The sequence below is a fragment of the Gekko japonicus genome, unplaced genomic scaffold (genome assembly GCF_001447785.1).
Source record: "Gekko japonicus isolate JY-2015 unplaced genomic scaffold, Gekko_japonicus_V1.1 scaffold768, whole genome shotgun sequence".
Taxonomy (NCBI): domain Eukaryota; kingdom Metazoa; phylum Chordata; class Lepidosauria; order Squamata; family Gekkonidae; genus Gekko; species Gekko japonicus.
In genome coordinates, this window is record NW_015159733.1 from 122,893 (window position 1) to 136,104 (window position 13,212).

The following is a 13,212-nucleotide window of genomic DNA, read 5'->3' on the forward strand; positions in this document are numbered from 1 at the left end:
CAACAAGGTCTTTCCTAACCATTAAGGTTTGCTCAGAGCTCAGGGGACTTTTTAGTTTTATTATTATTAGTTTAGAGCTCAGGGGCTTAAACAAAACCTTTAAAAAGACTTCAGCACTGCTAACAATATACTCCACCGGAAAGTAAGCTAAAATTCAGCACAAGATGGTGCGTGCAAGGAGCAATGCAATGGGAGACAATGTGAAAAGGGGTTTCAGGTCTCTGATACGCAACCATGTACTGAACTGGGAGACATTATAGGACAGAAAACAGCACACTGAGCTAGAGCTGCTCACTTCACTATGAGGAGCTACAACTGAGGACTTTCCAACAGTTCAACCAGTTTTGGCTGATTTATAAACTTCATTGGGTGGCCTTTGGCAGTTAGTTAGATCGTTGGCAAAATTTAATTTGCAAGGTGGTTGCTGGACCAAAATGCTTCATGGATGGAAATCAATTCTGTTTTTTCACATTCTGTGTGATCTTGAGCAGTAATGGGGATGGCTTGCTTCCAAAGGAACTGTCCTGTTGGCTCAGCAGCAGTTCCTTCGATGGAATGAATTTTCCATCTACAGGGGAGGGGAGAGAGACTTTGCACCTCCTGCTGCAGACCACAAACTGGCTCCCTGTGCTGTTCTTGGTGGTCCACTGACCTACAGAAGCACAACTAGGTGAGGTACGGAAGGCTGCAGTGACAACGAGGAAGTAGCAAAGTTCTTTTCCTCTAACACCATTTTGCTCATGCTGCTTAGGAGAAAAACCTTTGCCTAATCAGTGATGCTGCGTCTCGAGAAATTATAATCCCTCTCATTAAATTATTTATTGTGTGTGACGGTGGGAATGGAACAATCTACCCCAAAGCTAAGAAAGATAATCAACATCCCCAGGAAGCATTATAGGCTAATGACACCGGATTAGTCAATTTGTATTCCCAAAACCAAACAAATAGGAGCTTAAGTTAGATTCTATACATTGTGAGTTGTTTTCACCATATTCCTTGTTCCCTCTTCTTCTTCCCTTATATATCTTCTAATACTTTTCCCACATTGTTTTCCTATAGCTGTTCTTCTCTGTACACAGTTATCAGTACATAAAATCTTTGGATCTACAGGGGATTACAATCTGACTGTTTTGAGTTTTATTTTTGTTATTCCAATACTGGGACAGCTGTGTTTTGATTAGATATTCAGGCACTGAACAAATATCTCTGTCATCTGAACAAGTACTTGGGATTCATCAGGAGCCACCTGATAATACAGTAAACTGTATGGCAGGCACAGTTTTCCTTGAAGCTTATCCCTACAGAACGTTCCCACTGACAGTGAGAACCAATGCGAATTAGTGGGTGGGTACAGCCACATTTTTCAAAAAATGGCCAGAGACATCGTAGAATTCGAGACGATGTTGGCTTCTGTTGAACTACAAGTGCTCCTTGATTGACTCTTAATCTGCAGGCTGCTTCTGGCACTGCACTGCCAAAAAGCAATAAAGGACCCCTGATAGTTTCTCCTATTCCAAAGTTCCTTCCACCTGAGTTTCTACTCCCACAGCTAGGAGAAGTGGCAACAGCAGCCACCACCTTACCAATGAAATGGGGGCAAAACTAGCACTTAAGAAGCTGTTGGTAGAAATGGGAGAGAACATGAATGGGTGGAATCAGCTAGAAAAGCAGAAGAGCACCATCTTAAGTCCTCTGCATTCTAGTTTTTCTTCCTAGCCTATGTACAGTACAACACAGCAGTTGGAACATAATGCAACTGAGAAATCACCAATTAATATTATCCTGCACGCCTCATCCAGAGTTTCCAGGCCAGCATGAATGCTTTACGTTTTTTACAAAGTTCAATGCACATGGAAACATTTATTAAATCTGGATACCATAAACTGGTGATTGTGCTATACTTGGCCACTAAAGTGAGCTCCAGTGTATTCCAAAGCAGAATTGCATGCCAAAGCCCTGTACTCCTTCTGCACCAAACCAGAAAGTAACTTGCCTCTCGTCTTTATTTATCTGATCTCCAAACCCCACAGCATCCACAATTGTCAGCTTCAGCTGGACATTGCTTTCCTGCAGGTCATAAGTCCGTGGCCGTAGGCGGACCATGTTCTCATAGTGACTGGCTTCCTCAGTCTCGAACGTAGTATTAAAAAGAGTATTCATCAGCGTAGATTTCCCAATTCCAGTCTCACCTAAGGAATTTAAAAAACAACCTCATCAATTTTTCAGCACAAATTTCTCATGACTTCAAAACAAATTAGCTAGAAAATAGTACCGTATCACTCAAAGAATGGTCTTAATCTTGATTCCCCCGTTAACTAAACCATACTTTCTGTAAGCATAATCCCTCCATCTCTGTAAAAATGCTAATAGAAAATCCTTTTCCATCCCATCTCCTTAAAAAAATTAAGGCACTATCCTTTTTCAGCTATAACTTGTACAATAATACTTAAAACAATTTCCACTCTTAAGAAACCACAGGTTTGTATTTCTCTTCTAGAGCTCAAACTGGAAGAAAAACAAGAAAAAAACATTAGACAAAGACCTGCACAATTCCAAAAGATACAATCACTCCCTACCACACAAGGAAGCCTCCTTCATTCATCTTCTTTAGGTTACCACATATATTTATATATTTATCAATACACAATTGTCAATAGCAAGGAAACTTGTAATAATGTAATTACTGAGAGATCATCATAAACTTCTACTGAGGGTCAGGATATTTATTTATTTAGATTTCTTGACCGCCCGTCCCCGCTTATGCAGGGCTCAGGGTGGTTTACAATAAAAATATTGCTTGCCAAATCATCATCATCATCTTAATATATTCCCAATCCACACCGACCTGTTCAACAAATGGGAGAGTACCAGAAACTCCTGCTTTGGTGGTTTGTGATACAGGAATATCTTGTAAACGGAGCTGGCAGAGTTGGAAGAGCAAGTGGGAACTGAACTGGGAAATATTTGCTCTGGGCTACGACTGGCAGAAACCCAGACTTGTGAAATAGCAGAGCCGCTCTGTCAGAGAGGCAATGAGGTGTGGGGATATTTTGAAACATGAGTTAACAAACCCTTTCAAAACTGGCCCAAGTCCATTAATAACAGAGATTCTTTCAAGACATTCCAAGCTGTAGAGACACTTTAATGCTTTCCTTTTGATTTAGGGCCTCTGTCCTTAATCCCTTTTCCCCACCCACAATGCTGCATCAGCAACCTTCATGCTTAGACTTCTTGTCCAAATTTACGTAAGAACTGATCGTATTTATTTGTGATGTTAATCTGTGTTGAAGACAGAACAGGAGCAGAGGTTTGAATTTATCTTGGACCCACAAATTCAACATCAAAGCCATTCCTTTGTAATACACTGGAGAATCATCTTAGAGGTGCAGGAGAACAAGCACTAGAATCACAAGTGAAATATGAAAGCTGGCGCTCTCCTTTGTACTGATTAGTCCAATCCTATAATTCTCCCTCTCTTACCAGGTGCTGTCATAGCCAGCAACATTTGCTCACTGTTTGCTTTAGTGGAGGTGAAAAACTCTAAGAACTATGCTTATTTTGTTAAATTTAGTTAAGCAGAAAGAGGCAATGTGAAAGACTAGAGGAGATTCAAAGGTAGTAAAAAATAATAAAGAAAATTCTAATAGTAAATGTTTGTAAATAGCTACTTATATACACCTGGAATGCATAATCCCCCACCCCCCCGCCCAGTTATTAAAAAAGCACCAGAAGCACTTAGAAAAGCATCTTAATTCAAAGCTTTTAAAGTGAAGTCTTTTCTGATACTCTCAGACTGGGTTCTGCTAAATTATGAGAATGGCATATGAAATGTTTGTATCCTCTAAATCTGAAAAAGGAAATAAAACACAAATTTGGCCTTGTAGATCTGCTGATTCTCTAGAGAGCCAAGCCAGAACACATTCCCACTGTTGATAAAATGGTTGTATGTACTGATGCATCAAAAAAACAAAAAACAAAACACACACACCAAAACCTGAATTAATCATTGCTACTACAGAACTGTTCCAACCTGATTAGAATTGCCCCACCCTGAGATTAATATGTCCCTCTAAAAGCAATGAAAAACAGAGGCACCACTATCAAAATATGGGTGAGCAGGTAAGCAAGCATGTGATTGCCCACACGTATCCATGAACAGCTAATTTGGCAGGTACAAGAAAAGATCTAATTTTACAAAACAGGCTGCAACAGGGAAAGAAGCTACAGTTTGGTGTAGTGGTTAAGTGCGTGGAATCTAATCTGGGAGAACCGGGTTTGATTCCCCACTCCTCCACTTGCACCTGGCTGGATGACCTTGGGCAAATCGTAGTTCTGATAAGAGCTGTTCCTGAAAAAGAGCAGTTTCTGTCAGAGCTCTCTCAGCCCCACCTACCTCACAGGGTGTCTGTTGTGGGGAGGGGAAGGGAAAGGAGTTTGTAAGCCACTCTGAGACACCTTTGGGTAGTGAAGGGTGGGGTATAAATCCAATCTCTTCTCTTCTTCGTCTAACATTTATAGAAATCAGCAATGTGGTTTTTCCAGAAACAAGGAGTGGAATTTTCCCCTGAAAATTATCCAATACCCTAAACAGACTTTTATTTTTATTTGCATATAATAAACACATTTTAAAAGTACTTCATATTAATGGAATGGGGAATTATTAGATTTGATGATGTCACAATTTAGGTGAGGGGGGGGCTTGAGGTCAATATGGGTGGAATCTGTCCTGTGGAGCGCCAAACAGTTCTGTTCTCTCAACTGGAGCTCTGAAGTTGGGTGTCATCAGTACGCAGATGACACCAAATTCTACATTTCATTATCCAAGCCTCCAGATGCATCCGTCATGCTTCTGTACAAGTACTTTAGACTATGGTCAGATGACTACAGAACAGTAAACTGAAGCTGAATCCTACTGGTCAGGAAGGCTCATACTCGAGAGCAGGGGTGGCCAAACTGTGGCTTTCACACAGCTGGGGAAGCTAAATACCATTAGCAAACAAATATCATTGGACAAATAAATATCATCAATATCTGCTTTTACCCCTTTTGTTATTATTTTTGGCAGTCTCGTTTAATGTTAATAAAAAGCAAATTTGGTTATTTTCCAATGAAAACATGTAATATCTGTTCATGTCTTGCAGCTCTCAAACATCTGATGTTTCTTCTATGTGGCTCTTATGGTAAGCAAGTCTGGCCACCCCTGCTCTAGAGGGACTGGATCCACTTGTCCTAGATGGGAGCAGAGTTGGCTTTTTTCGGGGCAGGCTAAGAGCTGAGGTGTGCTCATGGACCCAGGCTTATTTGAAAGCAGGCTGGCACAGTGGCCACAAGCACTTTGTATCCCCTGTACCTGGTTCACCAGTTCTCTCTTTCTGAAACTCAGCTAATCTGGCCTCACTTATTCATGCTTCTGTAGCCTCGTGGCTGGATTACTGTAACATGCTCTATGTTAGGCTACCCTTGAAAACAACTCAGAAACTGCAGTCGGTCCAGAATAACTACTCTCAGGGGCTAGCCAATGGGAACTTACCTTGCCTATTTTGAAACAGCCACATTCGCTGCCAGTTTGCTCCCAAGTTCAATTCCAGGTGTCGGTTATGACTTCATGGCCTGGTACCCCACTGAGGCCCCTGTCCTCCCCAGGTCCATCCCCGACCTTCAGGAGTTTCCCAACCTGGATCTGGCAACCCTAACCCCAGCCCTCGCCAGTGGCCACAGGGAACCTGGCAACCCTACCTGGGAACCAACACAACTGAAGGATGGCCTCCTCCTCCTATATGTTCCTGTTTGCCTAGTACAGTCTTCAGGCTGCCACCTGCTGGCTGTTCCCCCACTTCAGGTGGCCTGCCTGTTGCTGACCAGCTCCCACTCTGTGGAATGGGTTTCCCGAAGAAGTGAGGGTGGCCTTCAGGAAGTGATGCAAGGCTTGCCTATTTGCCATGGCTTTTGATGGGGATATGAAAAGCGGAAATCTGGGGGAGGGGTGTATTTGGGGTTAGTTATTTTATTTTGGCTTTAAACTGCAATGCTGTTATTATTATTGTAAGCCTCCTTGAGCCAAGAGGAAAGGTGGAGTATAACTCCTTTAATAAGTAAATAAATAATTAACTAGTATTTCTCTTGTCTCGGCTAGCATGTTTGTATCACAGAAGTCATCTTTTTTCACTGATTTTAATCAACCATTACTGCAAGTTAAAATGTCTCTTAAAGACTAATCCATGAAGAACCTCCTTTGTTTTGTGTTTTACCCAAAATTCATAAGGAGGCTCTTCCTTCCCCTTGGAGACCTATCGTCTCTGGGTGTGATCCAATCCTGGAACTACTCTCCAGATATATAGGGTTCTTCCCTTAGACCTTTTGTCCCTTTGACACCATCTTATATTAGAAACACTGAGGATTGGGAGGAATACCACACATGAATGAGGACATGCACCTGTTTACAATGGATGTTGTCTCCTTATACACTAACATCCCTGAGATGGAGGCACTAACAATGAGTGAGAGTAGTGTCAATGAAAGTCATGTAGTAAAAACTGAAAGCAAGACACCCTTACACCGGAAAAAGTTGTCAATGTATGTCCCGCCCAGGAATCAAGATCACCCTCCTGAATGACCCATAAATCAAAGAAGCTCATTTGGTGAGTACACGAGAGCAGGACGTTTCAGTGGCAGCCCCACAATTATGGAACTATTTCCCCAGGAACAGGGCTATTTTGGGGCAGGAACGCACAGGACGGAGTTCCGGCTGGCTCCCAAGTTGGCCACGCCCAGCAGGAACTCATTAGTATAATAGGCCACACCCAACAGCAGAAACTCATTAGGATTGGCTACATTAGGGGTGTGTGGCCTAACATGCAAAGGAGTTCCTGCTACAAAAAAGCCCTGGGTTTTGACAACAAACTAGGTAAACAGAATAAGAAGGGAAAGGTGGGTGTGGCTGGATAACCACACTTCTGGTATCATGGGGGTGCGGCCTAATGTGCTAATGAGCTGTGCTGTCAGGGGTGTGGCCCAATATGCTAATGAGTTCCTGCTGTTGGGTGTGGCCTATTATGCTAATGAGTTCCTGCTGGGCTTTTTCTACAAAAAAAGCCCTGCCCAGGAAGATAGGCCTGGCCACCTCCCTTGCAATTTGAAGCCGCTGAAGACAGTTTAATTAAGGAGTACATTTGAATAAGCTACTAGCAGCCCTAAATTGTGGTTCTAACTTTTGGAATGGGGAACCAGCACCGAATGGGGGCAGTACTTACCTAGGGGGACTTACCAAGAGAAAGGCCCAGGCCTCGTTGCTGGCGTTGCACAGAAAGTGAGATCACACCAGCGATGTCCAGGCAACACTTTGGTATTTGGGCAAAATGACAGAAACTGGTTTTACCATAAAGCTTTGGCCCAAATACTTGTGCAATGCCAGCAATGAGGCCTAGGGCCTTTCTCTTTCTCCAGGTAAGTCACCTGCTGGCCAGCTGATCAGTATCTGGGGGGGCAGGGCCTGGTGGCAGAGGACCCCTGTCTCCACCGAGGCTCTGGCAACCTTATCTGTAAGGAAGGCAGCTAACAAATGTTTTAAATAAAGAAAAATAAATTCAGAGCACCTCCTATATAACATAACACATACATATAAAAATAAAGATTCTGTTGCAAGAACACAGATTTTAAAAAGCTTGAAAATTATCAACAGAAGGCACCATAAAACCTCAAGAAGACCCAGAAAAGCAAGCACTGTTGTTAGAAGCTGAGAAACAAACATATGCAGACAATTTAGAATTCTTGGCTTGTCCACAGACAGCCTGATCTGTGCTGAATTTTCAAGGAGCAGAGAGCAATTTTTGAATCTCAGTTGGAGCTCTTGATTGGAACAGAGAGGAAAAAGTATATTAATTATATATTCAACTTACAACCCCCCTCCATCAACATAAAACTATTTAGCATAGCTGGATTATGATGTTGCATTTGGTCATACCATGTCACCATGTGGGAGTCTACAGCCCAAGGGCTGAATCCACCCAAAGATTTCACAGAAAGTGTTGGTGGAGTGGATCTTTCCCTTTCTCATTCTCAAGCAGCCTGCTGCTGGTCCTGAAACTCTTTTCTGAGGATCAGCACAGCCTTGGCAAGTAAAGTGAGCCATGAAATGGGAGAGGTGGGACAAGATTGCTTCAGCGTCAGTAGATCACCTCTTTTTCACTCTTCTGCACACCCAAGCAGAAAAAGAAGATATTTCACTTGATTCCCACTGGTCACTGCACACCATCTCCCATCTTGGGCCTCATTTCACTTGCGAGAATCTCCCTATCCACAAAAAGAAGTTTCAGGACAAACAAGCAGCTGCTCAAGAAAGGGGAAAGGAGCTCTGACCTGGGTAGCCCAGGCAAGCCCGATCTCATCAGATCTCGGAAGCTTAGCAGGGCCAACCCTGGCAAGTATTTGGATGGGAGACCTCTTTGGAATACCAGGGCCGGGAAGCCAGAGGCAGGCTAGCAAGCCACTTCTCTGAATGTCCAGTAGGAGTCGGCAGAGGTCATCATGACTTCCAGGCACGGGCACACAGACACACACAAAAATGCAGGCAGGCAGGCAGGCAAGCAAGCAGGAAGGAAGGAAGGAAGGGGGAAATATCCACCTCCATCAAGTTCTTTCGCAAAGGTGCAGGAGAACAAAAAACATATCACTTGGGCATGCACTTCAAAATATTTTCCCCCAATAAGAGGTTAAATGAAGCTTAACTTGACAGTGCCATCAGACGAAGGCAAAAAAAAGTAGCCTTAAAATACGGGAGTGAATCTCAGCAGTGAAATTTTATCCAAAATTTTACAATACTTTATGGCAGAAATCAGTTTCCAATGTACAAAGCTTATCATTCAGGTGTTTGTTTTCTATTGAGAATGGTCAAAGGTATGCATGTCATGCACCTGCCAAAAGCCTTCTTATATGGATACTTTTTAATACAGCAAAGCTTTAAAGTATTTTTTAAAGTTCTGCCTCAGACAGAATACTTTGAGTTCTTTCCCAGCACATCAGCCATGGTTTGACAGCTGCAGCAGAGAAGCCCTCGTGCTGGTTTCCGTGTGTCATTACCCTCAACCGTGTCTTCTTTGCCATAAAAACTCTACTCACCCACACAGAGGATGTTGAAGCTGAAGCCTTGTCCCACAGATTTGCTGACAAGCTGGTCAGGAAGACTGTCAAATCCAACATGGCCCCCCAGAGAAAGATTCCGTTTCTCCTCGTTCTGTTAAAGACAATTGATACCACTTAGCAGGGGCATGGGGAGGGGGAGGTGTCAATTGAAAGGAAGTTAACAAGAGCCAGAGACTAGGGTGAAAATACAGGCCTCCTAAGAAACATTACCATTTTCCTTGGAGCACAGCAGGCTCCCTAGTCACCGAGGCAATACTACTGCTGCCCACGTAGAGGTTTATTATGTTTTTATATGCCACATTCCAGACATACTGGTAATTATAGTCAAGCATCAGAAGGAAAAGAAACCTTCCCTGATCTTAACAGGAAACTATCTTAAAGAAACAGAACTCAACTGTGAAGATCCTTTGAAAGGACAGTCAAACACAATAGGATTCAAGGACTTTCATTACGGAGTGGTAGAAAAAACAATTCCCATGTCTTATTTATCACTCCTAATCCTTTCATTTTCTAAGGGCTCCTGCTTCTCAATCATGTTAACAAAGTCGAGAGCATGTTCCCCCCCCCAAGCCCTTGATCTGTTTCCTTTAACTCTGCCATAAGCAGCTTTGTTCAATCGCACTATGGAGAGGATCACAGGTGGGGAGGCACAGTACTCTACAAGACTCGGGAACCATCTCACCTCACCATCTGTAACTACACCAGTTCTCTTGCTACATAAAATATCTTGTCCTACCCCACCCCCTTTCCCATCTCCAGGCACTTCCATCTGTTCCTTTTCCCTCAGCAAAGACAGCAAGACTGACAACCTTTAAAAGAAGCTTTGCTTACTAAATGGGTCAAACATTTCAGAATTAATGCCACAGAAAGGGAAAGAACGTGTGTCACCTAGTGCAAAAGGCCGGGTGATCCATCCAGTCCACTGGGACAGGATCAGCAAATAAGCTTTTAGCAGAAAGGTTCAACTAATACAGCAGGTACTTTGTTAACAAGCATCATTGAGGAATGGATGCGGCTGGTTAACCAAATCCACCAGTTGACAAAGCTTTACCCTACAGCAGCAAGTAGGTAGCAGCTATGCCAGGTTACTCCATTTGGCTCAAGTATATCCCAGTGGGTTGCTGTGATTGTATATTGCAGCACAACGTTTAAAAGAGGTCTTGTCTTAAAGACAAACAGTTTTATTGCAGTACAAGCTACTTATTGCTAGGGCTGCAATAAGATTCACATTATGCAGTCACAGAAACTACTGCTTCAGACTGCTGGTTTTTAAGGTATTTTATTTTGGTTCAAGCATGGAATACGTGAATGCCAAGCCACACTACACAAGAATAACCACTGCCCCCCCCAACACAGTCATTAGTCAGACTGACCTGTCCACCCCAAATGTAATTGAAGCAGTTGCATCCTCCCCTCAACCCAAAATGTTTCTGGTATAATCAAGCACCCAGTCTGGCATGCCATGCATGTAGGAGGACCACGTTAGAATGTTGGATTAAAGAGTCCTGGCTTCAAGTCTCCATTGAACCCACTGACTGACCCTGGGCCCATCACCTTCTCTCAGCCTAATCCATCTCACATTATGGTGAGAGGAAAGAAGAAGAAGAAGAGAATGGATTTATACCCTGCCCTTCACTACCCAAAGGAGTCTCACAGCGGCTTACAAACTCCTTTCCCTTCCCCTCCCCACAACAGACACCCTGTGAGGTAGGTGGGGCTGAGAGAGCACTTGACAGAAACTGCTCTTTTTCAAGGACAGCTCTTATCAGAACTAGGGCTTGCCCAAGGATATCCAGCCAGGTGCAAGTGGAGGAGTGGGGAATCAAACCCGGCTCTCCCAGATTAGAGTCCATGCACTCAACCACTACACCAAACTGTGAAGAGAACATGTATGCTGTTTGGAGGAAGGCAGTGATAAAATTGTGGGATAGATAATCAGCAAAAATCTGTTACTACTATTAGCAGCTGGCATTTCTTCAGTGTGAAATTTGCAGCAGATGCAAAATGCAGCTGCACAGAACTTAAGACTGAAAGGTTCTTTGGTCCACTGTCATACAGGAAAAACAAACTCCAGTGAAACAGCAACTGCTTCAGGCATTTATGAGCAAAGATACAAACATAGCTTCTTGGCTTCTTCCAAGCAGAACACATTGCATACCATTTTTGTTTTAATGCAGCCATGTTTTAATGCCCATGTTTCAAGATGGAAAGTCAAAGGCATTACACAGAAAGGTAGCAGAGGTGCTGCCATATCCTGAAGAAGGAGGCGGCGCAGAAGGAGGAGAAGGAGCAGGAGAGGAGGAGATTGGATTTATACCCCGTCCTTCACTCGGAGTCTCAGAGCGGCTTACAAACTCCTTTCCCTTCCCCTCCCCACAACACACACCCTGTGAGGTAGGTGGGGCTGAGAGAGCTCTGAGAGAACTGTCCTTGAGAGAACAGCTCTAACAGAACTATGGCTTGCCCAAGGTCATCCAGCAGCTGCAAGTGGAAGAGTTGGGAATCAAACCCGGTTCTCCCAAACACAGACTCTTCAGATTTACACATTTGGGAGGGGATACAGGGCTCTTTTTGTAGAAAAAGCCCAGCAGGAACTTATTAGCATATTGGGCAACACCCCTGACAGCACAGCTCATTACCACATTAGGTCACACCCACATGTTACCAGAAGTGTGGTTATCCAGCCACACCCACCTTTTGCTTGTTATTCTGTTTACCTTGTTTGTTGTCAAAACCCAGGGCTTTTTTTTGTAGCAGGAACTCCTTTGCATGTTAGGCCACACACCCCTAATGTAGCCAATCCTAATGAGTTTCTGCTGTTGGGTGTGGCCTATTATGCTAATGAGTTCCTGCTGGGCGTGGCCAACTTGGGAGCCAGCCGGAACTCCGTTCCTGTGCGTTCCTGCCCGAAAATAGCCCTGGGGATAACAATACTCCCTCTAAGTTGTGGAGTCTTGTGAGCAAAAATTCTACTTTCTGATCTACTGGCATTAAAGTTGTGAGCAAGTGATTAGGCATAAATCAGTTTGCTCTGGAGCCATCCTTCCTGAGACAAAAATGTGTGAGCCGGAGGCTAAAAAACTGAGCTAGCTCACACTAACACACTGGATACCAACTAACAAATCAGTCTGATTTATTGTGCCAGCTGTTCAGTTTTAACCCAAAGTTTCTAGTTTCACATGTAAACTTGTGTCCAAAATAACCTGTATCCAATGTGTCTTTATTCTGTGTAAAGAGCATCTTTGAAATGAATATACATTGTATGAGTCTTTATGCATTTTCCACCTTCACTGCTATGTCATAAAGCTGACCCCCAGGGCGAGGTATAAAAAAGGGACGGTTATTGACCTGTCAAACAAAATTTCCTTTAATACCTACCCTAAAAAGTAGTGTATACCACTCAGCAAAACCATGTAGGAAGCGTTTTACTGAGCTACACCATTTTGCACTTGCTTGAACATTTGCCTATGATAAAAACTTTCACCTCAGCTATGATGGCTTTCTCTGTGCATATAAGAGGGGTTTTTTGTGAGGGAGTTCTCACGGATGCAAGCACGCCCCCCAGCCTCAAGTGGTACAATCCAGAAAGAGATTTACCATCTGATTCTTGCTGATTGTGCACCTTGTAATACCATACAGCTTTATGACGCATTTGCCATCCTTTCTAGTGACGTTGGAGAGAAACATTACCACGACTAAACAGAAGCATGTGTAAAAGACAACACCAAGAACAGTTTCTGCTTCTTTACAAATCCACAAAATGACTACATGTTATTAATTATATGTGCCCTACCTTCTGGAGCTAGAAAAGAAGGAGTGAAGAGCCAAGGGATATGCAATATAATCTGGAAAATTATAATAAGTATAATATAAATCCATATACCTAGTTCCCAAGGTGCCCCCTGCATGCAGATATCTAAATCCGCACATCAGGGGCACCTGGGGGGCAGGGAGATTTTCCTGCGCACGTGGGGCAATGTCCAGGTGTGCAGAAAAATCTGAAAACTGTAAAAAAATATAGGGGGAATAATTAAATCCCCCCAAAAGTAAAAAGCCATCCCCTGGCCATGCGCA

The 13,212-nt window shown here is 43.3% G+C and overlaps 1 protein-coding gene across 1 annotated transcript in view; it reads right to left on the bottom strand.

Annotated features, from left to right (window-relative positions):
- Positions 1 to 13,212, bottom strand: part of SEPT8 (septin 8) — an 82,320-nt gene that overhangs the window by 32,658 nt on the left and 36,450 nt on the right. Inside the window, exons 2-3 of the mRNA XM_015429171.1 lie at positions 9,115 to 9,229; positions 1,994 to 2,189 (exon numbers count right to left, since the gene is read on the bottom strand). Of these exons, the coding sequence (XP_015284657.1) occupies positions 1,994 to 2,189; positions 9,115 to 9,229 (311 nt within the window). The remainder of the gene's footprint in view (positions 1 to 1,993; positions 2,190 to 9,114; positions 9,230 to 13,212) is intronic.